The sequence below is a fragment of the Carettochelys insculpta genome, chromosome 22 (genome assembly GCF_033958435.1).
Source record: "Carettochelys insculpta isolate YL-2023 chromosome 22, ASM3395843v1, whole genome shotgun sequence".
NCBI lineage: Eukaryota > Metazoa > Chordata > Testudines > Carettochelyidae > Carettochelys > Carettochelys insculpta.
Window position 1 is genome coordinate 14,928,977 of NC_134158.1, and position 27,709 is coordinate 14,956,685.

A 27,709-nucleotide genomic window follows, 5' to 3' on the forward strand; every position below is an offset into this window, starting at 1 on the left:
GCATCTTCCTGATGGGTTTTGTGAGGGGAGTCTGGGCGAGAGGAGGTGTGTGACGCAACAGCCATAAGGGTGCATGTCACAAAACTTATTCTACACCCAACCAGGGCACAGCAGGGGTGGGCTGAGGGGTTAAGTGTGTGGAGGCGGGGGGGGCTTGGTGTGTGGGGGGAGGGTTAGAGCTGGCCCTGAATGGGACCAGGGATGCTGACTGGGGGCACGGGGGTAAGCACCCCAGGGCCCACCTGCAGTTCTAGGGTGGAATGAGGATGTGAATGCCCTGGCAGGAGGGGTGCAGACTCTAGGGTGGGGCTGAGTGGTGTGGAAGGGTGTAGGCTCCCCCCTCTGAAAGAGGACCACCTCTAGCCCTCTCACCCTAGGAACTCAGTCAGGGGCACAGCACTTCTCTACAGCTGCAGCAGCTCTAAGGGAAAGGGCAGTGTGCTTGGCTCTGGGGGGCTAGTGAGGGGACTTCTCTCCTACAGCTGTGGCAGTTCCATGAAGGTGCTAGTGGGGTTTGGTGGGCAGAGGAACAGCTGTGCACAGGGCTGACTGGCAGAGCCACTGCAGCCCTGAGCCCCTCTGCCAGGCTTTAGGGGCAGCTGTGCCAGTGGGCAGCTTGGAGGAAGCCTCGGCGGTGATCTGCGCTGCTGCTATTCTGCCTCAGGGCGCTATTTTCTGTGTCACTCCCATTTGGTTTCCGTACTGCTGTGACCTGAGTGCAGGTACCCTGGGCTGGGCTCTCACTCCTGCTGCGTAGAGTAGGGGCTGCGGGAATCCACCCGGGGCTGGGTTGTATAAGGAAGGGGCAGCCAGCGCTGACACTAGCTGCAGCCTGGGGTTAGTTACCAGTGGCAGAGGTGGGCTGGGGTTACCAGCAGTGTCCCCCTCTTGTGCTGTGTGCCCAGAGCAAGGCTGGGGCTGTCCCCAGCTTGCTAATCTCATCCTTTTAGAGATGGGTGTGATCCTGGAGGGCCCCATCCTGCAGGCCCTCCTGGGGTACAGGGCCAGGGTCACCCCCTATATGCTGCTCCCCTACCCCAGGCTAGTGACCCCCTCCCCCACCACACCCCGGTGGTCTGGATTCCCCCCTCTCTGTGCATCACCCAGTGAGCCCCCCCTCAGCTGCCTTTTAGGGCTTGGTCCCTATCATTCAATATTGTCCTGAATGGAGGAGGGGCTTTCCCAGGCCTCCAATTCTATTGGCTCATGACGGCTTGAGTGACAACCACCTTGGGCCAATAGCTGTCAACAGTTTGTTTAAAATCCGCCTCCGCGCCGCACTCTCTGGTTATTGGTTGGTCGCCCATCATCTCAGCCAATCAGAGTCTGGCGAGTCCGTTACCCGCCTCCTCTGCCTCGGGTAATCGCGGTGATCGAGCTCTCAGCTGCTCTCCGTCTGTGAGCCAATGAGCTGCGAGGGGGCCTTCAGGGGCGGCCCCGACGACCAATGGGAAAGATGGCACTGTACCAAGTGCCGCCTCTTGCTTCCTTTTCCCTTATGGGCGTGGTTCCTTTTGGCCACGCCCTCCTCGGCCAATAAACAGTGCAGTAAGCTGACGGGTGTGTGTCGAGGCCAATAGAAAGGAAGTGGACCTTAGATTGACAGAAAGGGGAGTAGGTGGGTCGCTTTGATGGCCACGCCCTCAGTAAATTTGACCAATAGCAGACCAAAGTGGCCGAACGAGCGTGCTGAGAACCCAATAGGGCGCATCAAAGGGGGCGGGCAATTCCCCGGGGCGGAGAGGCGGACGGAGGCAGTCGGCCGCCATCTTGGATGCCGCGGAGCCCGAGAGACGGCGGCGAGTGGGGGGAGGGGGTCGCGACCCGACTGATCGGTGCCAGCATCGCGACAGTCGGCCCGCGAACGGGGGGAGGGGACCGATCCCCGGGGCCCGACCGGTCCACAGGAGCTTCCGGTGAGGGGGGGCTGGGGGGCGGGGTGGCTGTAGGGGGCGGGGATCTATGGGGGGGCGGGGGCTTTAGGCGATGTGGATCTATGGGGGAGGGGACTGTAGGGCGCCGGGGGATCTATGGGGGAGGGGGCTGTAGCGCGCCGGGGGACCCTATAGGAGGAGGGGCCCTGGGAACCTATGGGGAGGGGGCTGTAGGGCCGGGCAGGGCGAGCTGGGGGCTGTGGTGTCTAACAGGCGGGCGGTCTGTTGGGGTGCGGAGGGGGCCTGTGGGGACCCCGAGGTGAGATGCCTCTGGGAGGCGGAAGGGCCCCGAGGCGCGCTGCTGGGGGACGCAGGCTCTGTAGGAGGCGGGAGAGGTGCGCTGGAGGCATCACTAGAGGTTCTGCGGGGTGAGTGTAGCCGGGGCACAGAGCTGGACATGGGGGGCAGCGGCTGTCGCTGTGTGCAGAGGCCCCTTCTTCCGTTAGGAAGTTGCCTGGTCTTGCAGCTGAGGAAGCAGGAGTGAGGGAATAGGGGGATGCCCGGGATTCCCCCTACCTTGGGCAGCAGGTAGAGCAGGGGCCAGTAGGACACCTGGGTTCAGTCGTACCCCCCCCCACAAGTTGTCAGGGGAGTCAGTTTGGGGCACAGCCCCCTTTCTGGCTGTGGATAGGCTGGTAGGGGGGCAGCATAGGACTGGGTGTGATCTGCAGGGCCGATGGTCCATAAACTCCTCTATTGTCCCACGCTGCCTGAAGCTCTGCCTTCCTCCACTCTGCTCAGCCATGGTGCCCCCTGGTACCCAGACAGCCCACCAGAGCTGCTTGTTGTGTATGTATGATGTAAGGTGCAGAGGGAGGAAGGACAGACAATTGCTCACCTCTGCTGTCAGTCCATTAAGGAGCTATTTGCCTTGTATCCCATTCCGGGGCTGGATCTGAGCTGCTGACCCCCAGAGGGGTAAGACCTCATGTCCATTTCCCCCTTCCCCACAAAAAAAATCAGCCATTCCCTCCTGCTTTGGGGCCAGATCAGAGCTTACACCCAGTTTCCCAGCTTCCTTTAGAGATGAAATTTACAAGGTCTTATCCACCTCTTGCTCACCCTACCTTCCCATCCACACCTGCATCAGGAGATATGATTTTGGGCTCCTTCCTCAGCCCTCTCAAGGGAAGGAGTAGCCTCCCCAGGTCTTTGCATCCTGCTGAGGAGGCCAGACCCCACCTTATAGGGAACAGCTAAACCTCTTTCCATTTGTGGGCGTTCTGTGACTTTTGGCTTTCACACACTGCCAGGCAACAGCCCCTTCTCAAAGCCTGCACATCCCTTTGGGAGAACCTCTCTGTTCATCTTCCAGGGGGTTAAAACAATTGCCTTGTTGCCAGGATGTTTACATCCTATTTTAGAAAGGGAAGCTTCCATCTGATCAATTTCAGGGTTTGCCTGTTTGGGGGGAAATTGACTGGGTGGCTTCAGGGGATGGGCACTCTGTAACCAGATTTATTGGCATCACAGGTCAGTTTCACCCTGGCAGAGCTAGGTCTGACAAGGATCTAAGTCATTTCCAGGGGCACAGCCTTAGTCCCACTCACCTGAGTTTTGTGGCTGTACAGTTGCGTTTTCCTCATGCTGGACAGAGGGGAGGTCTCTTCTGCACCAGGCCCTGTGTAGACATTGTCCGTACTTCATGGGGTGGGGAGAGGGGCAGTTTTACAAGCTTACTGTGCGCAAGCCAGGGAACTGAGACACTGGAGAGCCTGGTTCTGCAATAGACTCCCTTGGCCACACCACACAGCGCGATTTGTCAGCAGCACAGGGTGTTCAGCAGGGCCTAGGGGCTTAGGCTCTTCTGCCTTCCTTGGGTTTAATGCCAGGCTCACAGAAGAATCAGTGACAGCTGCCCACTCAACAGGAGGAAGGCAAGCAAGTGCCCACATTGTACCAGTCTGACAGCTGCCTGTGCCAGCACAGTCCAGGAGCCCAGCTCCCATCCATAAGCAAGTGGCAGCAGGTTGGAATCAAAAACAAGCAACTCAGTTTTCTCCACTTAATGCGCAGAGGCCTGCCTGTATCTTAACCAGAGAAAGTGTAGGCTAGTGGTTAGAGCAGGGACTGGGAGCCAGGACTCCTGGGTTCTCTGCCAGCTGAGAGGAGAGTCATGTCCAGTGGTTAGAGCAGAAGGAAATAAACAACTTCAGACATTCTATTCCAACTCCCTATGTGACCTGAGGTACATCACTTTCCCAGCTTAGTTATGCCTCAGTTTCCCCCATCCACAAAACAGGCTGGCAACACTCACCTCTCTCCAGAAGTCCTGTAAAAAGGCTACCAGCACACACACAGTCATCCTCCCCTGACACCCCCACAGCATAGGCTTCTGCCCCTGAGTCTTTATAGCCTGGCTCTTTCCCAGCATCCCTTGCTGCAGTGCGGTTTGTGGTGGGGGGAGGGGCTCTCATGCTGCCTTCCAGTCATGTGCCTCTTTCACCTGTGTAGGAGCCACCCACTTGCAGGCCCTAGACAGCCAGGGCACATCTAGGTAAGCCAGAGCCCTTTGGGGGGCACAGTGGCCCCATGGGCCAGTGGGATTCTGGGAGGCATGCACAGGGGCAGGGTGAGGTTGCTGGGATTTTGGGAGTAGCAAGGGACTAATCAGTAATGGAGAATAGCAAAGTCCTGACAGTCACAGGGCAGCAAGTCTCAGCAGCTTCCTCCTGGTAGCTTAATAAAAACCAGCTTAGGGGGGACTGTTCCACACCTCTGATTTCCTCCCCCCACTTCCCCTGTGGGGAACAAGCAGTTGCTCATGGTTCCTCACCAGCCCCCATCTCACTCGGGCTGCTGGCCGGGAGGGGAACCTCCAGGTCAGATTGGACATAAGGGGCAGGTTATTAATGTGGGGATAATTATCCCCTGGAAGGATGGAGGCCAGGCGGGGCTGGCTGCTTGGTGGCGATTAGCCAATTGGACTGGGCTGTGTGCCCCAGGGGGTGCAAACGAGATCACCTGGGAGTGGGGGGAGCTGGCTGAGAACTGTTCCTCAGGCCTTGTGGGAGGAAGAAGTCAGCTCAAAAATGCAGCACCAGCTCCAGTTCTTTAAGGCCACCAGTGTATTGTTGAGAAGCAAGGGGGGGTCCCCCAAGTCTTGGGGCAAGGTTCTTTGGGGGCATAAAACTCTCCCCACAACTGGTTTTCCTCTTTGGGGGGGACCAGGAAGTGAAATTAAGCTGGCTGGTAATGCCCAGGCCCCCCAGGCAGGACAAAGGTGATGGAATCACCTCTCCCCCATGGCACTGCTGGGGTGAGGGACCCCCTGGGGGCATGGCCAGGGCATACTGCTATGTGGCTACTCTTGTCTCCCCTCCCCTCAACCCAACACCCTTCTAGAGCCTGGAGGAGACAGATCAGGGGCTGGGCAGGGCATCCTGCTGCGGGGCTGTTTTCTGTCCCCAGAGCCTATAGGGGTTATAGTGGGGGCCTGGCTGGAGCACCCTGCACTGGGGCCATTCTCTGTGCCCTAGAGACTAGAACATACCCTGGGGTTGCTCTGATGTGCACTGGGGAGCGGGAGCACAGAGGCATTCCAGGGCAGGAAGGTGGCTTCAAACTGCAGCCTCTGAGAGTCAGCCCTCAGGTATGAAGGAGCCCAGGGCAGCAAAGCACAGGCCCAGTTCCCTCCTCTGAAGTAAGCAAACAGCCCCTGGGGCTGAACCAGCCCCAGTCCCAGCGCTGTCTTAACACACTGGCTCCACCCCCGCTCTCCACTCACCGGCCGAGTGCCCCGGGGTTGCTGGTTCTGAGTCTCTGGGGTCAGTTGCCAGGTGGGCTCTGCTTTGTGGCTGTGGCCCAGCCGTGCCTGAGTGCAGCTTGTCTCAGCAGCCCCCCATGCCCCTTGAGGCCAGCCTTGGGGTAGGGCTGGGGACCTGCAGGTGCCCCATCAGCCAGGCCCCTTCCAAGGCAGGTGTGACCTACTGTTTCATAGTGCTGTTTGAAGGTGGGTGGTGTGTGCAGCGCTGCCCCCTGCTGGTGTGTGTGTGTGTGTGTTGGGTGGTGTGTGCAGTGCTGCCCCCTGCTGGTCATGGGGGGTATATATGTGACTGTGCAATGCAGCCCTGTCACTGGTGGGGGGGGGGTTGGCTGTGTGCACAGCGCTGCCCCCTGCTGCTGCGGGGGGTGTGGGGCCGTGTGCACAGCGCTGCCCCCTGCTGCTGGGGGGGTGTGGGGCCGTGTGCACAGCGCTGCCCCCTGCTGCTGGGGGGGTTGCCTGGATTAACACCCACGATACAGTTGATCTGTCGAGGGATGTAAGGAGGGAGGGACCGGTTCAGGGAGGGGCTGGGGCCGGGGTCTCTGCCTTGGGGCGCAGCTGGACGCTGGCTGGAGGCCGCGTTGCCGTAACGTCGTTTGCTGTCCCTGCAGCGTCGGTGCTTTCTGAAGCATGAGGAGAGCTCCCCGCCAGTGAGCGAAACATGGCTGACAAGAGGAAATTGCAAGGTGTGGCAGCTCTCCCGGCAGGCTGCCCCCACCATTACGGGGGTTTGCAACTGGGTGGGGTGGGGAGGTTGGGGGCATATGGCTGGGGAGGGCCCAGAGAGAGGGGGGCCTCTTTCCCCTCCCGGTGTGCGTTCCCTGCTTTGTGAGAGCCAGCATGTTGGGCCTGCCTTTAGCGTGGGGGGCTAGAAGCCAGGACTCCTGGGTTCTTTCCCTGGCCCTGGGAGGGGAGTGATGGGGGGGGCGGGGCTGGGAACCAGGACTTGTGGGTTTTATTGGAGGTTCAAACCATTGTGTGACCCCCACCCCCCGAGCCCATCCCGCCTTCTCCTCCTGCACCTCACGCTGAGGTGAGGAGCGAGGGGCCACAGGGGCAGTTGTCAGGCCCGGCTGAGGCTGGGGCTGACACCTGCCCCTGCTCCTCCAGGTGAGATCGATCGGTGTCTCAAGAAGGTCTCGGAGGGGGTGGAGCAGTTTGAGGATATCTGGCAGAAGGTGAGAGCTGCCCCCTCCCCCCATCATGTGCCATCCTCCTCCCTTCCTGTCTCAGACTTTTCCGCTTTGGCCTCCTGCCAGTTCTTTGTGTCTCCCTCACCCCAGAGGAGCAGCCCCCCAGCTCCCGGCCCACCCTGCTGCAGCCCGCCCCCCCCAACCCCACACGGGATCGGTGGCCACCACCAGCCTCCTGGGCGTATTCTGCCTCACGCTGTCTCTCGCCCACAGCTCCACAATGCAGCCAACGCCAACCAGAAGGAGAAGTACGAGGCCGACCTGAAGAAGGAGATCAAGAAGCTGCAGGTGGGCTCAGGGGTCTGAGCTGGGGCTGCTTGCCCCAGAGAGACAGTCACTGGAGTCCTGCTCCCATCCCAGCCTGCTCTAGTCATTGGACTGCGCAGCCGCCAGGCTAGATCCCAGCAGTCCTGCCTCTCGGCCTCTCGCTCTAACCACTGTACATCACTCCTGCCCCATAGCCAGGGACGGAACCCAGGCACCCCACTCTAACCACTGGATCCCACTCCCTTCGCAGAGCCGGGGATCGAGCCAGGTGTCCCTCCTGGCCCTGCCTTCCCACCTCCCCTCATTCTCCACTCAGGTCTATGTGTTCCCAGTGAAACTGGAGTTAGTGATTCTCACCCCGCTCAGCAGGGGGGCCCCACCCAGCTGGGGAGGCTCCTCGGGGTGGGGTGTCCCCACTCCCTCTCCCGTGTCCGGACTGGGCCTGCTTTGGGTGGGGGCATTACGGGCCTGTCCCTCTCCCTCTCGCCCGGCTGACCCCTCCCTCGTCTCCGCAGAGGCTGAGGGACCAGATCAAGACGTGGGTGGCTTCAAACGAGATCAAGGACAAGAGGCAGTTGATAGACAACCGGAAGCTCATCGAGACGGTAGGAGGCCGGGGCGGGTAATGGTGGGGCTTCCCGGCCGCAGCCGGGGGAGCTCAGGAAGGGAGTTGTACCTCCAATCCAGGCCTGTAACAGGCAGCTTCTTCCAGCAGTTACAACTGCCGGGGGGCCGCACTGCTCTGATACAGGCCCAGGAGCTGCCTGCCGGGTGTGTCTTGCTCACTCGTGGGGATCGGCTGGACTAAGGGGCAGGAGAGTGTCTCCCGCAGCGTGCGGGGCAGAGACCTGGGGAATTTTCAGGCTCTTCTCGGTGCTGGCAGCGTGGCTCCTGGCGTCGGTGGTGCTTGCTTTGAGCAGCACGGTTTAGCCATCCCAGGGCAGGGACGCTTTGATCTGGCAGAAGTCGCAGGGGATCCGTTGGCTGGAGGGACCGTCCGGCTGCGCGGCGGAGTCTGGTGGGGGCCGGAGCTGGGGGACTGTGGGCCTGGCTTGCCCATCGCAGGGGAGGGGAGCGTGCTGGCCGGCTGCGTCTGGAGCTGGTGGATCTCGGGGCTGGGCAGGGTCAGCCGTAGCCACGTTGTTCTGGGAGAGGCTCTTCCGCTGAAACGGTGCCTGTGGGCTTAGCCCCTACAGCCAGGACTCCTGGGTTCTCTCCCAGCTCTGGGTGGGCAGTTGGGTCTGGAAGTTAGAGCAGAGGAAGCCAGGGCTACAGCCTTTCAGATGTCCCAGCCCTGCGCCCTGCCTGCCTGGCACACCCGCCCAGCCATGCTGCTGGCCTTCTCTGTGGGGCCGGCATCCCCCATGTGCACTGGGGGGCGGATCCAGGTACTGGTCATGCCGGTGATGCCCCAGGGCCACTCTCCAGGATCCCGAAGCCTTCTAGCTGTGCCCTCAGCCCCTCTTCCCCAGCACAGCCCCCCAGAGAGCTGCTCAGGGCCAGCCCTGGCTGTGGGGGGAACTGGAGGCAGAGGGGTTCAAGCTGAATGCCAGCAGCTGGGCTAGTGCCCTGTGGGTGGTGAGGGTTCCCCTATGGGCCTTCCAGGGGGGGCGGGGGGCTCGTCCTCCAGGGAATTGGGGATCCACCCACCCAAGCCCCACCCTCCCCTCAACTGAACCGCTCCTCTCTCTGCTGTGATTGGCTGGTGGGGCAGTGTGACATCACAGAGGGCAGCCAGCTGGCAGGGCGGGGGCAGAGTCAGATCTGGGCTGGGCAGGGCCGGGCTGGGGCTTTCGAGGCGTGAGGCTGGGTCCTGACCAGCAGGCAGCATGGGATAGTGGTAGGGGTTGGGAGCCCGGGCGCCTGGGTTCTGTGCCTGGCTGGGGGGAAGGGGAGTGATGGCTAGTGGTTAGAGTGGGGGCAGCCAGGCCATGGTTACTCCCTGCTATGTCTGCTCTTCCCAGGCCAGGACGGGGGGGTGGGGAGCACCTGTGGCTTTTGGGGTTTCTTGATCTCCTGTGGCCCCTACACTGAGGTTCCCCACCCCCCGACTCTGGTTCCAGCAAATGGAGCGGTTCAAGGTGGTGGAGCGGGAGACCAAGACCAAAGCCTACTCCAAGGAGGGGCTGGGCCTGGCGCAGAAGGTCGACCCTGCCCAGAAGGAGAAGGAGGAGGTCGGCCAGTGGCTGACGGTGAGGCTGGGGGGAAGGGGGGGCCAAAGCGGAGCGGATGATCACCCCAGCAGTCAGCTAGGGGGCACTGGGCTGAAAGGAGGGGGGGCCCCAGGGGGATGTTCTCCCTTCAGTGATTGCTGGTTCCAAAGCCCCAGTGTGGTGCTACCCCCTGCGCCCACCCCAGGGAGGCTGTGTCCCAGTGTCAAGCAAGGGGTCCCTGTATACCCAGCCCCCGTGCCCCACCCCAGAGGTAGTTGCAGTCCAGTGCCAGGGGAGGTGTCCCCATATAACCAGCCCCCAAACCCCACCCCAGAGGGGCTGTGTCTCAGTGCTGGGCAGGGGTTCCCCTTTGCCCAGGCCCCGCGCCCCACCCAGATGTAGCTGCATTCCAGTGCCAGGCGAGGGCCCTGTACGGATTCCTGCCTTTCTGCAGGGCAGCTCCAGGTTTGATATTTGCTTGTGAGCTTCTGCTTGGAGATGATCCCATGGGGGGGTGGGCAGGCGGGCGCTGCTGCTGCCGGCTCATGGGCACCCCTGGACTGCACCAGGCTGACAGTGCGCGACTCTCCCCCCAGAGCACCATCGACACGCTGAACATGCAAGTGGATCAGTTCGAGAGTGAGGTGGAGTCGCTCTCGGTGCAGACGCGCAAGAAGAAGGGGGACAAGGATGTGAGTGGCGGGGCCCAGAGGGGAGGCTGCATGGCCGGGAGCCTTCAGGGGAGAGGAGCCAGGACTCCTGGGGGCTCCACTGGCACTGGCAGGGGAGTGAAGGGTAGTGGTTAGAGCAGGAGGGGCTGGGAGTCAGGACTCCTAGGTTCTCTCCTGGTGCTAGGAGGGGAGCATGGCCATGCAGGTTCCCATTGACAGAGCCCAGCAGATCCAATCGTGTATTGCTCAGGGCTGCAGCAGGGGAAGATCTCTGCCCAAGCCTTGAAGCTGCTGCAGCCGATGGCCCCAAGCTGCTCTGGCTGAGGGAAAGGCCCCTCCTTGCCAGTCCCAGCAGGGAGCTGCCCAGGGAAGCCCAACCCCCCTTGTGCCCCCCCAGCACCCTGCTGAACCCCATAGCCCTCATACCCAGTCCCACCCCAGATCCCATCCCCCCTCCTGCCCCCCAGACCCCAGCCCAGACCTGTACCCCTCCTTCACTCCAGCTCGGAGCCTGTACTCCCTCCTGAGCTGCAGCCTGGAACCTCCCTCCTGTACACAGACCCCTCACCCCTGGCCCCACCCTGGAGCCACACCCCCCCACCAGAGCCCTCAGACCCAGCCCCTCAGCCCCTTCACCCCTCGCCTTCCGTATGGATTCTGTTATGTGTGCCAGCACGAAGACGGTGTCACAGGTCATCTTCCCACTGGCACGCGTAGACAATGCATTCTGCTCAGTGGTGGGAAAACTAGAGGGGACTGTTTGGGATTCATGATTGGAGTGGACACAGCCTGGGAGCCAGGACTCCTGAGTTCTCTCCCAGGCTCTGGGAGGGGTGTGGGGGATAATGGTTAGAGCAGGGGGCGGGCTGGGAGCCAGGACTCCTGGGTTCTCTCCCAGGCTCTGGGAGGGGTGTGGGGGATAATGGTTAGAGCACATTGGGCTGGGAGCCAGGACTCCTGGGTTCTCTGCCAGGCTCTGGGAGGGGCGTGGGGGCTAATGGTTAGAGCATGGGGGTCTGGGAGCCATGTCTCCTCCCAGGTTCTGTGAGGGCAGTGGTGCTTAGTGCTGGGAGTGAGCTGAGGGGTGTTCCGTCTGGTGACCCCCGTGCTGAGAGCGAAGGGGCTCTGTGAGCCACGGCAGGAGGGCAGAGGGTGGGGGAGCAGGAGGGGGTTTCCTGGGCCTGCGTCCATCTGCCGATGCCCCTTGCCCCGTAGAAGCAGGACCGGATCGAGGGGCTCAAGCGGCACATCGAGAAGCACCGGTACCACATCCGCATGCTGGAGACCATCCTGCGCATGTTGGACAACGACTCCATCCAGGTGGACTCGATCCGCAAGATCAAGGACGACGTGGAGTATTATGTGGACTCCTCGCAGGACCCCGACTTCGAGGAGAACGAGTTCCTCTATGATGACCTTGACCTAGAAGACATTCGTAAGTGTCCTGGCCCCCGCAGGACAGAGCCTGGGGCGAGTCACCCTGGCCAGCTTGTCCCTCCAGCCACTCGGTGTCCTGCTTGGGTTAGGGATCCCCGTACAGGGATGGGATTGGAGTAGCCAAACCCAGAGCTAACGCAGACTGGGAAGGGGCCTCCTCTCTCCTTGCTGGCCATCCCCATCCTGGCCGTTCGGCCCCACTCGGCCTGGTGTCTCCGCGCTGAGCGGTCTCCCTCCCTGGGGTGCCTCTCCTGCCACGTCACCTCTCACCCCACGGAGCAGCCCTTCCCATCTGCGGCTCCCCTCCACAAGGAGGGCAGGTGCAGCCATCCTGCCCAGGGCTTCCCCATGGCAGCCCAGCCCCCTTCTCTCTGCTGCCGATGCCTTCGGGGTCATGCTGGCACCTCCTGGCAGCAGCTTGGCAGAATCGCCCTCCAGGGCTGGGGGGTCTGGCCTGACAAGCTATCTGCTGCCAGTTGAAATCCTCTGCTTCCCCTTTGCAGTTGTGTGGTTAAATCTCATCCCACGTCTGGGCCCCGGCTCCTGCAGGGTGGCCTGTCCTGCCTGTGGAACCCTCCTCGGAGTCTGCTGGTGCCCCCTGCTCTCTGGGGCTTGGCCCCGCCTCTCCCCCATCCTTGTCAGTTTCACATTCATGATCCACGAGGAGCCGCTGCTCAAAACTCCGGGCCGGTCCCCTGGGATACGAAGGGCCCTGTGTTCAGGCTGACCAGAGGGGGATCCCCCTCCCAGCCCGGTTCCAGTTGCCCCGAGTGCAGCTCCGAGGTGCCCCGGCCAAGGGCAGCCTGGTTCTTGCGTCTTTCTAGGCAGGCCAGGACGTGCTTCAGTGTGGCTCTTCCCAGGTTGTTCCTGGAGGACCTGTGGTGCGCAGCAGCCTAGTAGTAGCCAGGCCAGGTGCTGCGTGTCTGTTCAGGCCACCGGAGGTGACTCAGAGGGTTTGGAAGAAGTCCCTCCAGCTGTCCGTCCCCGGACTTCCTGCCAATCCGCGCCCTCCCCCACGCCAGCAGGGAGACCGGACTGGGGAGAGCTCCGCTCCCTGGGCACACGGCCTGAGCAGCCTCCGCTCTGAGCGCATCTCCAGCCGTGCCCAAAGGCCCCAGGCCCACGCAGGATCCTGGCCCGGCTGCCTAACTGCATCTCGTTCTGCTCCCCCCTCCAGCACAGGCTCTGGTAGCCACCTCCCCACCCAGCCACAGCCATATGGAGGACGAGATCTTCAACCAGTCTAGCAGCACTCCCACCTCCACCACCTCCAGCTCGCCCATTCCGCCCAGCCCTGCCAACTGCACCACGGTACGGAGCCCCTGCCCGCATGCCCATCCCCCCAGCGCGCAGGGTCGGTGCCCCTTCAGGACAGCAGTATAGCCCAATAGGGAGGGGCTTAGCGGCAGGACACCTGGGTTCTCTTCCAGTCTCCGGCCAGGGAGTGGGCTCTGGTGGATAGAGCCGGGAGCCAGGACTCCTGCGTTCTCCCCCAGCCCTGGGGGGCGGAATGGGAACTCTTGGTTAGAGCAGCAGGCTAAGAACCAGGACGCGTGGGCTCTCCCTCGGCTCGGAGAAGGAGGTGGGCTCTGGTGCTTAGAGCAGGAGACTGGGAGCCAGGACTCCTGGGGTGGGGCTCTGGCAAATGCTGGGGGAAGTAGGGGTTGGTCTAGGGGGCGCTGCCCTGGGCCAGCGGTGTGAGGGCTCGGTGGTGCAGTGGACCAGCAGAGGGACCCCAGTAACTGGAGGGACACGTGGGTGTTCTGCATGTTGGCTGCCTTGGTTCTGCCCCCACCAGCAAGGGGGAGTGATGGGGTGACAGGGACCAACCCCTGTTCCCTCCCCTGCCCCTGCAGGAGAATTCGGAAGATGACAAGAAGAGGGGGCGGTCGACAGACAGCGAGGTCAGCCAGGTGAGTGGCTCGGCAGGTGCCTGCTGGGGGCGCTGGCTGCTGAGCAGAGCCTGGGGCTTTGCCCAGGACTCCTGGGTTCTTTCCCTGCTGGTGGGAGGGGAGTGGAGTGGAGTCCAATGGTCAGGGCAGGGAGCCAGGACTCCTGGGTTCCCTTGGGGCTGGGGGTGGGGAAGTCCAAGATCATCATGGCAGCTGCAGCTACTTGGGCCAGGAGTGGGTGGGGCTGCCCTAGGCCCGCCTCTGCCTGCTCCTTGTTGGGGGGTTGGGTCACATGGGTGCTTAGCCCCGCCCCTTCCCAGTCTCCTTCCAGTGAGGTGCAGGGAGGGGCGGGGCCACCTGGGCTGGCCCTGGGAGGCTGCAGGGATGGCTGCCATGGGGCCAGGCTGCCCACCTGCAGTGAGCTTGGGGGGCTGGGCTCAGCATGAGGGGGACAGTGGGGCTGGGCTCAGAATGGTGGTGGTGGTGGTGGTGGAGGTGGATGGGGGGGACAAAGGGGCTGGGCTGGGCTGGGCTGGGCTGGGTAAGGGGGTGGGGTCAGAGTGAAGGGTTTGGTTCAAGTGGGGGAGGGTCAGAGGGGGGACATGGGACCTCAGGTGGAGGTGAGTCAATGAGGGGGCACATGGGACTCTGGGGGGGCTGCAGGGGAAGGAGCAGAGTGGGTGGGGCTGTGGGGAGTCAGGTGGGGTGACAGTGGGGGAGCCGTGGTATTCGGTCACTGTGGGGTCTTGGAGCAGGGGGGATGACTCTGGGGGGCTGTGGGGCTAGACAAGAGGAACACCCCGAGGCTGGCGGAGTCCCAGAGAGACGGTAGCGCCAGGGGCCTGTGCTGACAGTGTGGGGCTCATATGGCTGCAGAGGCTCAGTCCTTGCGCCAGGGGGTCACAGGTGCCCTTGGGGGTTGCCAGGACTCTCCTGCAGCACTGAGTTGCACAGTTGCCAAGCTTTGGGCCAGGGTGCGCGTGCAGTGCCTGGCACAGCAGGGCCGTGCCCCCCAGAACGATCACCGAGCAGAGACAAAGGCAGAATGATTGGCCAGTGCTCACCCCAGCCGGCTGCGCCAGGGCAGCGGGGGCAACCCGATCTGCCAAGGCCCCCTTCAGCAAGTGTGCCTGCCTTAGCTGGGAGCGGGGGTACTGGGAGCCAGGACTCTTGGGCTCTCTCCCCAGCTCTGGGAGAGGAGTGGGGCCTTGTGGTTAGAGCTGAGGTGCTGGGAACTGGGATTCCTTTGTTCAGTCCCTGGCTCGCAGGGGCTTGGGGCTTTGTGGTACAGCAGTGATTCTGGGAGCTCGGACTCTTGGGGTCTCCCCTGGTGCAAGGAGGGGAGTGGGGTCTGGTGGTTAGAGCGGGGAGGGCTTAGCACCAGGACTCCTGGGTTCTCTCTCAGCTCTGGGGGAAGCAGGACTAATCCTCCCTCCATCCTCGCAGTCTCCCGCGAAGAATGGTTCGAAAAGCGTCCACAACAACCACCCCCCGCCCTCGCCGGCCGTCACCCCCAGCTACCAGCTGGGCAGCAGCTCCAGCACCTCGTCCTCGCTGGGCAATGGCCCGGGCTCCGGCAGCAACGGGGCCATGTCCAACAGCAGCGGGAGCGGGAGCACCGGGGCCAAGGCCCTCCCCGCCACCGGCCACACGCCCAGCACCCCCACGCCCTATGCCCAGGCTGTGGCGCCCCCACCCCCCGGTGCCAACGCTTCACAGCCCCGGCCTCCCAGTGCCCAGCAGAATGCCAGCAAGCAGAACGGGGCCACCAGTGAGTACTGGGGGCTGGGCAGCTCCAGGGGCAGCCTGGAGAACAGGTCTATTGTTAGGCTCCGGATGAGGGGAGTGGGAGCTAGTGGTTAGAGCAGTGGATCTGGGAGCCAGGACTCCTGGGATGTGTCCCCAGTTCTAGCAGGGGAGTGGGGGCTAGCGGTTAGAGCTGGGGGCCGGGACAGGGGCTCAGGGAGCCAGGACTCCTGGGGCCTGTCCCCCGTTCTAGCAGGGGAGTGTGGGCTAGCGGTTGGAGCTGGGGGCTGGGACGGGGGCGGGGCTGGGAGCCAGGACTCCTGGGGCCTGTCCCCCGTTCTAGCAGGGGAGTGGGGGCTAGCAGTTGGAGCTGGGGGCTGGGACGGGGGCGGGGCTGGGAGCCAGGACTCCTGGGGCCTGTCCCCCGTTCTAGCAGGGGAGTGGGGGCTAGCAGTTGGAGCTGGGGGCTGAGACGGGGGGGTGCTGGGAGCCAGGACTCCTGGGGTCTGTCCCCAGTTCTAGCAGGGGAGTGGGGGCTAGCGGTTAGAGCTAAGGGGCTGGGACGGGGGGTGCTGGGAGCCAGGACTCCTGGGCTCTATCCCCAGCTCAGGCAGGCGAGCAGACGTTCGTGGCTGGGGGAGCGGGGTTGGAAAGCAGGATTCCCAGTTCTGTCCTGGGTTAGGAAGGCGGCGTCTCATTGTCCTGATCCCCTGGGCCTTTTCCAACCCTGCCGCAGGCCAGGTAGAATACGGGGCACTTTCCTACCCACCCACCCCCTCAGCTGCCTCCCCCCACCCCCCCAGGTTACAGCTCGGTGGTGGCTGACAGCACATCCGACTCCATTCTCAGCAGCGGCCCAGCGCTCCCCAGCCAGCCGGTGGCCCACAACCCACCCAGCAGTGCCGCGTGAGTACCCGCCGGCGGCCACGCCCCCCAGGGCCTCGCCTTCCCCTCGCTGACGCTCTCTCCTCTCCCCCAGGAAAGAGCCCAGCGGAGCCCCCGCCCCCCCCAGCGCCAGCTCTGGCCTCCTGGTCCCCATGACGGTGAATACCCCGAGCTCCCCGACCCCCTCCTTCTCCGAGGCCAAGCCGGGCCAGCCGCTGCTTAATGGGCCCCCCCAGTTCAGCTCCACGCCAGAGATCAAGGTGAGCCTTCCCCCTCCAGGTGAGGCTGGTGGGGAATGCTGGGGGTTTGTGACAACCCAGGGCACCTTTCCACCCTCCTGTCTGACACTTCCAGGCGCCCGAGCCCCTGAGCAGCCTGAAATCCATGGCAGAACGAGCAGCCGTCAGCTCCAGTATAGAGGACCCAGTGCCATCTCTCCACCTGGCTGAAAGGGGTGAGGACTCCTGGTTCTCTCTCCTGCTCTGGGAGGGCAGTAGGGTCTGGTGGTTAGAGCAGCAGGCTGGGAGACAGGACTTCTGGGTTCTCTCCCCAACTCCAGGGCAAGTGGGGTCTGGTGCTTAGAGCAGGGAGCTGGGAGCCAGGACTCCTGGGAGAAGAGTGGTGTCTGGTGGGTAAAGCAAGAGATTTGGTGCCAGCCAGGACTCCTGGGCGCTCGCAGGGCAGTGAGGTCTGAGGGTTAGAGCAGGGGGCTGGGAGCCAGGACTCTGGGGGTTTATCTCCAGCAGGATCTCAGGCTTCTGGGCCTTGCTGGGGGATCTCACCCTGGCACATGGGATCCCAGTGCAGCTGGCTGCATCGTACAGAGCGCTAGGTGAGGGGGTCCCTGTACAGACAGCCCCCTTGCTCCATCCCACATGTGGCTGCAGAGTTGGCGCTGGGTGAGGGATTGTGACATAAACTAATCTGAAAGCTTTCCCTCCCAGTGCGCTGCGGAGTTTCACAGGCTGTCTGTCCTTTGTCCCCCCCAAGACATTTTAATTAGCAGTACCACGTCCCAGCCGGCCTCCAGCCAGCCAGCCATCCAGCTGTCGGAAGTGAACATCCCTCTCTCACTGGGGGTCTGCCCCCTGGGACCGGTACCCCTCACCAAGGAGCAGCTCTACCAGCAGGCCATGGAGGAGGCAGCTTGGCATCACATGCCTCACCCCTCTGACTCCGAGAGGATCCGGTAAGGTGTCGCCTCGGGGGCGTTGGGGGCAAGGAGAGAGCAGAACTCCTGGGTCTGGTAGTGGGGGAGGAACAGCTGAGCTGTCCCCCAGTGCTAGGAGGAGAGTGGGGCCTATTGGTTAGAGGGGGTGGGGGAAGACGGGTGCCGGGAGCCAGGACTCCTGGGTTGTGTCCCAGCTCTGGAATAACAGCAGAGTGTAGCGGTTAGAGCGGGGAGGCTGGGAGCCAGGACTGCCATGCTGTGCTCCTGGTGGACACTGGGCTGCTCCCTCCCCCCCGGCTGTCTAACCCCCTCCCCCCCCACCCCGCAGGCAGTACCTGCCCCGGAACCCCTGCCCGACCCCCCCTTACCACCACCAGATGCCTCCGCTGCACTCGGACACGGTGGAGTTCTACCAGCGGCTCTCCACGGAGACGCTCTTCTTCATCTTCTACTATCTGGAGGTACAGAAGGGGCCCCTCTGCAGGCTAGAGCGCTCTATAATCCCGCCCTGTCTGGCCGCCGCTGCCGCCTTTCCCTCGGGCAGGAGGGGCGAGGTGGGTGACTGCTGCCCCCCCCAGCTCCCTTGCTGGCTTTGTGCATTGGCCACCAAACACCCTCCTCCCTGCAGGCGCCAATGGTACGCTCCCTCGGGTCCCTGCCCTCCCCCACCTTTCGGTACCGGCAAAGAATCACCCCCTCCCACCCCAACTCCCTTTGGCCACTGGAGGTTGGTACGTGCAAGGGACATTCCCCTCTGTGAAGGTGCACATGGTACGGTCCCTCATGTCCCGCCTCCCCCCATTGGTACCAGCACAGGTTCAGCCACCTGAAGCCCCTCCCTGCAGGTGTGAATGATGAACTTCCCCTCCCCTGTATTGGTAGGTGCCACAGACATACCCGCACTTAGTCCATTTCGGGTACGTGGGTGGGGCTGATGGTACAGTCTCTCCCCCCAACCGTGCCTGTTCCTATGATTGGTATATGCCAAAACCATAGGCCAACCCACAGGAGCTGTGTCCCCCCACATCCTACATTTGGTACATGCTGACTGGTGTTCCCACCTTATTCACCTGCTGCCAGCTGTGTAGCTAGTCATCTGTCTCCCCCCGAAGCAGGCTGCTAATGGTACATTCCCCTTCTCCCCTGCTTTCCTTGGTACTTACCAAGCTGCTACCCACGCCCATGCTAAGGGTACAGGGGGAGCTTCTCCCCATCTCCAATGCGCTATGGGTCTGGTCCCAGCTGCATCCTGTGTCAGTGGTATGTGCTGAGCCAGTCGCCACCCCCGCAGGCCCAGGAGTAGGTCCCCACCAATCCCCAAAGCCAATGGCACATGCCCTCTGCTCCCCCAGGTCCCGACACCCAAGCCACTGGCTCATGCTGTCTGCTCCCCCAGATCCTGGGATGGGTCCTTCCACCCCCCCGAGCCCGTGATGTCCTCAGTCTGTTCCTCCAAGTCCCAGGGTGGGGGGACCAGCTGCCCCCTGAGCCAATGGCACATGCCGTCTGCTCCCTCAGGTCCTGGGGGCTGGCTTTGCTGTGATGAGCCCGGTTCTCTCTCACCAGGGCACCAAAGCGCAGTACCTAGCGGCCAAAGCCCTGAAGAAGCAGTCGTGGCGGTTCCACACCAAGTACATGATGTGGTTTCAGCGGCACGAGGAGCCCAAAACCATCACGGACGAGTTTGAGCAGGTGAGTGTTCCCCTCCGCGGGAAAGGCAGCCGCCTCTGGGGTGGGACCGCTAACCCGCGGGATGGGATTCAGTGAGACCCTACCATAACAAGCCAGTCTGCTCCCCACAGCAGCCCTCTGCGTCTCAGTGCTTGTGGGGCAACTCTACGACGATAATGTAGCCCATGCCCGGCTCCAAGTGCGGCTGAGACCCAAATGTGCCCAGCCAGCGCTATGTGCACCACTGCAGGCTGCTGTCTCCCCTGCTGATCCCTTCTGTCCCTTCAGGGCACATACATCTACTTCGACTACGAGAAATGGGGCCAGCGGAAGAAGGAAGGGTTCACTTTCGAGTACCGCTATCTAGAAGACCGTGACCTGCAGTGACGCCTGCTCACCCCCAGGGGGCGCCAGCCTTCCGGAGTCACGCGGGCGGGACATTGGGCTGTGGGGGAGGGAACAAGAGCCAACCTGGCCTCCTCCACCCCATTCCACCCCCCCCCCCCCGGCGGGGGCCCCTCCAGCCATCTGAACCCTTTCAATGCATGCAGTTTTAAGACAAGAATGGGGGGGGGGGAAGGCTATAAAGAGGGGGACTCAGCTGTTCCCAGACCCCCCTCCTTCCTGGGTGTGGTGTTGGGGGGGCGGGCAGAGGGACCTGTGCAGACAGAGATGATCTTGGAGAGGGGGTGGGGTATTAAATCATTTGGCTTTTTTTTTTAAATTAAAGCTGCAAAAAATCCAGCAGAATTGTCACCCCTCCCCCCCAAAAAACCCTACACTGGGGGAGGCTCAGACCCCACCTCCCCCCTTAATCCCCCCGCCCCCATTCTCCCATTTTTCGTCTCCTCCCCGCTCCCGTGAGCTTTTGATCCAGCCCCAGAGCAGCTCAGCTGGGTCTGTCTTGGGGGGAGGGACAGCAGGAATTCAAAAGGGGGGAGCTGTTTCTTCGGCTCGCTTGCCCCCTTCTCCCCAGGTGCTATGCAGCCGCTGCGAGGGCCGGGTGTTTAAAATATTTTTCGTAACCCTATTTTCATTTTGGAAAATATTTATGAATAAATAGTTTTATATGATGTCTTCTCACGTGAGAAATGGGGCGGGGGGAGTCATCAACAACTGGCAGCTTTTCTTTCCACATGTGAACAGCCGCTGAGAGGTAAGGGCTGGGGCGTGCAGGCAGGCAGGAGCCTTGCTGCAGGGGTAGAGATGCAGAGCCAGGATTCCTGGGTTCTCTGCCTAGAATGGAGGGCACAACAGTGGGGGCTGGGTGGTGGAGTGGGGGCTGGGTGCCAGAACTCCTGGGTTCTGGCTCTGGGAGAGGAACAGGGTCTACTGGTTGCAGCAAGGGGGGAGAGGTGGTAGCCAAGACTCCTGGGTTCTCCCCCTGGCTCTGGGAGGGCAGTGGGGTCTGGTGGTTAGTATGGGGCAGGGTATGGGAGAGAAGTGAGGTTGGGGAGTGAGTGATGGACACGGGACAGTGAACCTAGTCCTATGCTGTTTTCTCCCTGTGGAGATAATGGGTGCATGCACATTTCCAGACACTCAGGACTGTGGGTAAAAGGGGCTGGGTAAGGCCCAGACCTTATGCTGGTCTCACTGTGTTCTCAGTACAAGGCTGGGGAGACTTTACCCTCAGTGACTAGTTGGTACAGGCCAGGGCTGGCTGACTCCCCCAGACAGTAACAGGATGGTAGTTTGGAAGTGGGGACTCTCCTGCACCCCTGCACAAGGGACTGGTTGGTACAGTCCAGAGCAGGATCTTTTTTTGCTGCTTGCTCTGTCAGGCTTAAACACCCTGCTCAGAAAATCCTGAGGGGACCCAGCAAAGGGATGTTGCAGCTGCTGCCACCCCCCGCCCCCGCTGCTTGGCTGGCAAGGGAGATCTCACCCAGACACCCTGGTGCCCTGGGAGCCCAAGCAGAGGCCAGGGGAGAGTGGGCTGCTATTCTCTGGCTTGCCTGTGCCTCAGTTTCCCCTGTTGGTGATGGCCCTGCAGGGAGCCAAGCTACCATGCTCTGCCAGGAGCTGAGGCCACGTGTAGGACACCCAGGACTCCAGTATGGCCTGGGCTGGGTTCAGGAGAGGGGCAGAGCCACCTTGGGTCAGGTGCCATTTACCTCTGTGGCTGAAAGTGCAGGTCTCCCCAGAAGCCATAAGGCAATGGGTACCAGGGGAGGTGGAGTTACTGAGGTATGTAAGAAATCAGAGACACGTGGAAATTGAAACCAGGAATCCTAAGCCCCTGCAAAGATCCAGGACTCCTGGCTCCCAGCACCCCCTTGTCCTCCAACCACTACACCCTACTGCCCTTCCACAGCCAGGGGCTACGCTGCCATCTCCCCAGGCACTGAATACCAGGATCAGAACTTGGTGGTCCTGACTCAGCTCCCACCTTCTACCTGTGCAGCTAGAACACAGGTCCAGCTCTCACCTTGTGGGCTTGTTCCTCTCTGAGCTTTCCCGCTCCTGTGAGAAACTGAGGGACATAAGACACTTGCCTTTAATTGGCAGCCAGACCCCTGCCTTGGCAGTAGTCAGTACCTGCTGCTGATCATGCAGGGCAACAAGGGGTGAGGGTGCAGCACTCCTGGGAGTGGAGGAGGAGGTCTGGCTCTGGGTGCCCCCTGAACAACCCTCTTGAGCTGGGGTGTCAGACAGCAGGATCACCTCCCCAGCCCACAAAGGGATATCACACGCTGGCTGCTCTCTTACAAGGCCAGTGTCCCTGCCCTGCTGGTCATGTGACCCTGCTGCAGCAGTCTCTGTGCCCAGGGCCTGCTTGTTCAGCCACCACGTCCAAGGGGATGTGGGCAGAGTTCAGCGCTGCTCCCTCTCCTCCCAGGCCCGAGGCCTGCGCGCCAGCTTCGGGTTGAACTGGGAGTTGTAACAACGTTTCCTGTCATCCACCTCCTCCTCCTGCCGCGGCTCCCCCAGCTGCCCAGCCAGCAGCGCTTCAGCCCGGGCTCGCTCAGCCTTCTCCCGCTGCAGCCGCTCCTGCCGTAGCTGCTCCAGGGAGAGGGAAGCAGAACTGCAAGGCCAAGCAGAAGAGACACACAGAGAGTTAAGCCGCTGGGGCCACCAGCAGGTGGCTAACTGCATGCTCCATGAGGATGACAGCTCCCAGCATGCACTTAAGTGAGGGGGAAGGGATGCATGCTAGAACGCAGGCATGTACTATATGCTGAGAGCTGTAGTTTCAGCAATTCTTTCCAAACCCGCTTCCCAATACACCTGCAAATAAGAACAAGGGACGTAAATTCTGTGCTAGTCATTGTAATCCCTGTGACCTGGAGCACTGCATGCTGGGACTTGTAGTCCCTGAGATTCCCCCCACCATGGTGTAGATCACTGAGACCAAGTCCTGCCCTGTATCCAACCCACCTCACTGCTGCCTTGGCTCTGGCTGGCCTCTCTTTCTCTTTTTTGCGCTTCTTCCCCTCCCCCTTCTTCTTGCGCAGGTGCTTTTCCATCTCCTGCAGCGGGTCCAGAGCATCCTTCAGCTTCTCCTGGGCAGTTACAGCAGCTGCTTCTTGGCTGCGGTCCGGGGCTTCCTGGTACCACGGCCGACTAGTCTGCGCCTCAGCAGCACTCTGCCCCAAATAGGTCAGCAGCCCCATGGCCTTCTCCTGGCGCTCCTGGTTGGGACAAAAGAGGAAGGGGGATGGGCTGAACAGAACCAGGGTGAAGAAGGGACAGCTTCCTCTGCTAAGGGGGAGGTGAATGGCAGCCCCTGGGGAAGGAAGCCCTGATTGTTTGCAGGGGTGTAGAGGAGCCCAGGGCAATCCACAGGATGGGGAGGCACAAAGGGAATCAATGTGCAGGGCAGCTGAGTGGTACTGCCCTCCAGTGGTGTAAGTGCATGTGGGGATGTTGAGGGGGACACCCCCAATTCTGCACACAAGGCAATGGGTGAACACTCACCCTTGTCACCCACCTCCTCAGAGAGCTGAGGCTTGGCTATATTCCATCTCTGATGGGGGGTGTAGGCCCCCTTAGCCCCAGCAAGCCAGGAGGGGGGTGGGCCCTCACTGCTGCCAAAGACTGCAGGTGTCTCCACCCCCTGCTTACCTTTTCCCGGCGCTTCTCCTCCTCGTACTCCCTGTTCCCAGCCTTGGTGCCTTTGCCCCCATCCAGGTCCCGGAAGAGGTTGACGTGGTGCGGCTCCTCATTGCAGGGGGCCAGGGCCAAGCCACCATCGGGTCCTGGCAGGGCCGAGAGCCGTGCCTTCTTCCTCAGGAACTCGGTCCGTGCCTACAGGGGGAAGACAGCAGCAGTGGTGGGGCCGGCTCGCTCATGGGTGTTGGTGCCAGGGCTGCTGGGGGCCATTGGCAGAAGGCAGAACAGTGCCCGGCTGAGGCCTAGCACGTTCCTCTGAAGCAGGGCAAGGCCAGGTCCTGCAGGGTCCAGTGATGTTAGTGGTGCAGCATCTGCCACGCTAGTCTTGCAGCTGGAGCACGTGGGGTTAGAGAACTACCCACCGGGAGATGGTTTAGCCCAGCCCCCCCCTTTGGAAATGGTTCAGCCCTGCTCCCTTCTCTACTCCCCTCCCTTTGGAAATGATTCAGCTCAGATCCACCTCCCATTTCGAAATGGTTCAGCCCAAATCCCTTCTGTTCGGCCTCCGACTCCCCTTTGGAAATGGTTCCGTCCAGATCGCGTCTGCTCTTCTACCCCTCCCTCCATTTGAAAGTGGTAAATCCCAGAACTCTCAGCTGCCTCCCTCTGTAAATAAATAGCTCAGCCCAGCTCCTCCTTCTCCACCACCCCCCCATTTTGGAAATGGTTAAACCCAGATTCCACCTCTCTCCCCACTCTGGACAATAGTTCAGCCCATTATCCCGTCGCAGGACGTAAACGCGTTCCCATTGTGGCGCATGCACACTCGAGACCGCTCAGTGGTCTGCGCATGCGCAATTACTCGCCTCTTGTTCGGCCAGCAGAGCCCGGGCCTCCCGCTGTCGTTGTTCCTCCTGCGCCTGCGCCTCGTCCCGCCGCACGCGGGCCACATTGTCCTTGTTCCGCACGTGCCACGACTTCTTCGGCAAGATGTTCATAATCCCAACCTGTCGCGCTCCTGCCCCGTTCCCACTTCCGCTTCCGGGTCAGCTCCCTGCCCACTTGCTGATTGGCAGGTTCCAAATTCCTCCCTTCCGATTTCTTTTCTGATTGGTTAATCTTAGTCCCGCCTTCTTCATCTGATTGGATTAGTCTAGCCCAGTACGCCCAGTGAGCTGTTTTTGATTGGAGGGAAGTCACTGCCTCCCTCGCTCCTTCATTGGTCCCATCCAACCTCCCCGCCCAAGCCCTCTCTTCTCTCACTCCGGCGTGGTACCCACGCTCCCCACCAGAGCTCTGATTGGTCCAACCTGGCCGTACCCCCCCTCCCTATTGGCTTGGCCGGGAAGGGCGGGAGGAGGCGTGTCGAGGTTCCCAAGAGCGGTGACGCGCTGCAGCCTGCGAGTGGCGTTCCGGGGCGGCGGCCGTGGCTCTATGGCGTCCCCGGGGCTGGGTGAAAGCGGGGCGCGCTCACAGACGGGGGCGGCTCTGGGAGAAGGATCATGGCCGTGGGGGGGTGGGGCCTAGCTCGGGGCCGGTGCATGGCCCCGTGTGGCTGGAGGGGGCGGGGGCTGGCCCTTGGGGGCGGGGCTTGGGGCGGAGAATGGCCCTGTGTGGCTGGAGGGGGCGGGGCCTTGCCCTTGGGGGCGGGGCTTGGGGCGGAGAATGGCCCTGTGTGGCTGGAGGGGGCGGGGCCTGCGCCCGTTGGGTCAGAGGGGCTCAGAGGTGCACCCCCCATGGTCCTGCTAATGGTTTCCCCCGCGTGCGGAATAAGTTGTGTTGTGTGCACCAAACGGGGGTGTGTGTCCGCCTAAGGGGACGTGAAGAAAGTCCAGGGGGGACCTGAGGCGACCCGGCTCCCCCTGCACAATCAGTCTTTCTGCCTGAAGGAAGATCTGGCCTTTGCTTCTGGCTCTCAGTCGCTGCCATTTCATGCAGATGACCCGGAGCAGCCGCTGTAAGAGCCAGGCAGCCGGTGAAGACCCATGTGGAGCTAGCTGCCTCCTGCAAAGGTGATTGAATGTGGGTTGCAGGAGGAGGAGGAGGAGGAGGAGGGGGTTAGATGGGGGGGCTGAGGGTGGGGTAAGAGCAGGGACTAGTGGTGCCTGGCTGTGTCGGTGGGGACAGGCTCAGGAAGGTGGTTTGCAGGTCTTGTGGGGCTCGGGCTGGCACATGGGCAGCTGGCCCTGGCAGCACAAAGCAGCTTGGGCTGGTGGGCAGGCAGCTGGCCCCAGCAGCATGGAGCTCAGGTGGCTGGTACATGGCTGGGGTGGGTGAGTGGCTGGTGGGCAAGCAGCTGGTGCCAGCAGTGCAGGACTCAGGCAGTGCAAATTTCAGGTGGGCGGGAGGCTTGTGCAGGCAGCTCTGACGGCTGGCGCAGGGCTCAGGCACCCGGCCCGCAGGGGCTGCACCCGGCACCCACAAGGGACCAAGAAAAACTATTTGTGCTTATTTTGAATTATAAATAGCATTTTTATATCTAGTTTTTGTGTTTGATTTAAATTACACATTGAATTTTTTGTTAAAAGGAAGGTTGGATGATGGTAGAAAAGAGGTGTGGGGTTGTGAGGGTTTCTCAAAAATCAAAATGGGTGCATGATGCCAACAAGCTTGGGAGCCACTGGCCTACAATTTTTAGAAACCATTTTTTTAAAGTTGGTGACACGTCACACACATGCCTGTTGCTATGGAGATTACACAACGTAAATTGGTGTTTCCTTCTTGTAAAAGCGACAAACCTTGCTTATGAACACGCTAAACCTCCGGGACTGATTAAATTTAAACTAATGCCTTTCTTTCCATGAGCTACCTGTGTAGTGATCTGGAACGATTACTTTACGAGGGCTTAAGAGTACATTTAAAATATACAATCGGCTTAGAAATACGACGAGGACAATGTAAAGCAGAGAAGAGCTTCATCATGTAGTTCATAACATGTCCTGTTGTATTTATTCGGCAGGACAGCTGACTTGCCTTTATGCCAAAGATTTTGTGCATAAATCTCTGACAAACTTCAGGGTGTTTCAAAAAACCTGTGACTGCCGTTTTTTAATCTCAAGCTTAGTGCTTTTAAATAGGCCCCTTCTGCGTGTCCAGCCTCGCCCGTCTGGCACGCAGTGGAAAACCCCATTTTCTTTAGACAGGAAAAAGGCAGAAGACTTCTTTGCAAGTATCATTTGCTTCAGGGTGGAATATGGGCGTGATCACAGGCAGAAGTGGGCTGGGGAGCTTGCCTCCACAAGAAGCAGCTTCACCCACCGCCCGTGGCCAAGACCCTGCCCCATCTTCACACCTCTCCTTCCCCACTCTGGGGCTGGCGCCATCACCCAGTCCCATCACCCCATCTTTGCCCGCCCTGCTGCTGTCCTCCCCCCATGGATCCCCTGCCAAGAGCAAACATGATGCCCCACAAGCCTGCAGAACTCCCCGCCACAGGACACGGGATAGTGGCGGGTGAAGCAGCTTCCACCATGCACTGGCTGCCTCCGTGACCAAGTGTGAGGATTTGATTCTCCTGGCTAGGCCGCGGGCATGTCCTACAGTCCTGTAGTAACCCGAGGGGGGTGCCTTGGTTTCCCTAGGCACAGCATCAGTGCATAGTGGTGACAGGAGTGTCGGTGTGATGACTTCTCAGAAGGGCCCTCTTTGTAACCCAGGCCACCAGGTGACACCTTCCCCAGGAAACACGACAAAGGCGGGAGGAGGGGCCTGGCTGGTTTGAATTGGAATTGGGCTGGGGAGTGGGGTTAGGGCCCTGCTTGGAGACCCACTCTGGGCCACTCTCCCCAGGATGGATGTTACTGACGGCTTCTGGTTTCTGTGCTGCCAAGTCCCTGTTGCCCCATAACCCTCCTGTTCTCCCTGCTGAGTGAGAGTCGCATCTGCCTGCAGATGGGGGGCAAGGCCCAGCACCCCCCAGACCCGTGACAGCCTTCAGCGTGGCTCAGTCATCCCCGGCTGGGTCTCTGCCCTGCCCTCAGAGCCTCCTCAAACCACCAACATGGAAGACAGAGCCATGTCTCTCCCCAGTCTGACACCCGTGTGGGCACCCAGCCGGCACAGATTTACACAGCCTCCGGTGCAGCGGTGGGGGTGGGGGAGTTGTGCTGGGGACAGAGCACAGAGCCAGTGAAGTGTGGCAGGGCTCCCTCTAGGTTTTTCCAGCCTTAGAATCTCAGAACACTAGAACTGGAAGGGACCTCGAGAGGTCATCGAGTCCAGTTCTCTGCCCTCACGGGAGCACCAAGCACCTTCTAGATTAGCCCGAGAGGCGTCTGTCCAACCTGCTCTTAAATATCTCCAGTGATGGAGATTCCACAGCCTCCCCAGGCCATTTATTCCAGTGTTCAACCACCCGGACAGTTAGGAAATTGTTTCTAATGGCAAATCTCAGCCTCCCTTCCTGCAGTTTCAGCCCATTGCTGCTTGTCCTGTCCTCAGAGGCTGAGGAGAATAATTTTTCTCTCTCTACCTTGTAACTTTTAGGGCTTTGGAAGCTGCGATCGGGTCCCCTCTCAGCCTCTTCTTTTCCAAACAACACACACCCAGGTCTTTCACTCTTCTCTCATTGCTCCTGTTTTCTAGACCGCTAATCATTTTAGTTTCTCTTCTCTGGCCCTCTCCAATTTCTCCACATCTCTCCTGAAATGTGGGGCCCAGAACTGGCCGCAATCAGTGCAGACTACAGCAGAAGAATTACTGCTTGTGTCTTGCTCATAACACGTGTGTTAGCTGCAGAGGTGGAATAAATATTATTACATGCACCGAGGCCTGTGCAGATGCACACCACCTGTAGAAACACACTCTGCCGGCTGTGGGCATTTTGCTAATCAGCTGTCGGCACCTGAATCTCTCCTGGGCAGCCGCC

General features: G+C 61.1%; 2 protein-coding genes across 2 annotated transcripts; one reads left to right on the forward strand and one right to left on the reverse strand.

Annotated features, from left to right (window-relative positions):
* Positions 1 to 1,801: 1,801 nt before the first annotated feature.
* On the forward strand, positions 1,802 to 19,859 carry CNOT3 (CCR4-NOT transcription complex subunit 3). The gene is made up of 18 exons (XM_075015988.1): positions 1,802 to 1,916; positions 6,312 to 6,386; positions 6,811 to 6,878; positions 7,107 to 7,181; positions 7,676 to 7,765; positions 9,224 to 9,352; positions 9,910 to 10,005; positions 11,200 to 11,419; positions 12,599 to 12,732; positions 13,278 to 13,334; positions 14,760 to 15,084; positions 15,863 to 15,965; positions 16,039 to 16,204; positions 16,299 to 16,398; positions 16,935 to 17,133; positions 17,444 to 17,576; positions 18,682 to 18,807; positions 19,075 to 19,859. Exons 2-18 carry the CDS (start codon positions 6,362 to 6,364, stop codon positions 19,171 to 19,173), a joined length of 2,145 nt encoding a protein of 714 aa, XP_074872089.1. The 5' UTR covers positions 1,802 to 1,916; positions 6,312 to 6,361; the 3' UTR covers positions 19,174 to 19,859.
* Positions 19,860 to 21,268: 1,409 nt separating this feature from the next.
* Positions 21,269 to 23,891, reverse strand: LENG1 (leukocyte receptor cluster member 1). The gene is made up of 4 exons (XM_075016034.1): positions 23,709 to 23,891; positions 22,855 to 23,037; positions 22,168 to 22,421; positions 21,269 to 21,814 (listed from the first exon to the last, which is right to left on the reverse strand). Exons 1-4 carry the CDS (start codon positions 23,838 to 23,840, stop codon positions 21,604 to 21,606), a joined length of 780 nt encoding a protein of 259 aa, XP_074872135.1. The 5' UTR covers positions 23,841 to 23,891; the 3' UTR covers positions 21,269 to 21,603.
* Positions 23,892 to 27,709: the final 3,818 nt, after the last annotated feature.

Coding starts and splice junctions, on each gene's coding strand:
- CNOT3 (XM_075015988.1), top strand. CDS start 6,362: ATGGCTGACAAGAGGAAATTGCAAG. Junction 6,879..7,106: donor TTGAGGATATCTGGCAGAAG/GTGAGAGCTGCC, acceptor TCTCGCCCACAG/CTCCACAATGCAGCCAACGC. Junction 13,335..14,759: donor CAGACAGCGAGGTCAGCCAG/GTGAGTGGCTCG, acceptor CCATCCTCGCAG/TCTCCCGCGAAGAATGGTTC.
- LENG1 (XM_075016034.1), bottom strand. CDS start 23,840: ATGAACATCTTGCCGAAGAAGTCGTGGCACGTGCGGAACAAGGACAAT. Junction 23,038..23,708: donor CTCTGCTGGCCGAACAAGAG/GCGAGTAATTGC, acceptor TTCCCCCTGTAG/GCACGGACCGAGTTCCTGAG. Junction 22,422..22,854: donor AGGAGAAGCGCCGGGAAAAG/GTAAGCAGGGGG, acceptor TGTCCCAACCAG/GAGCGCCAGGAGAAGGCCAT.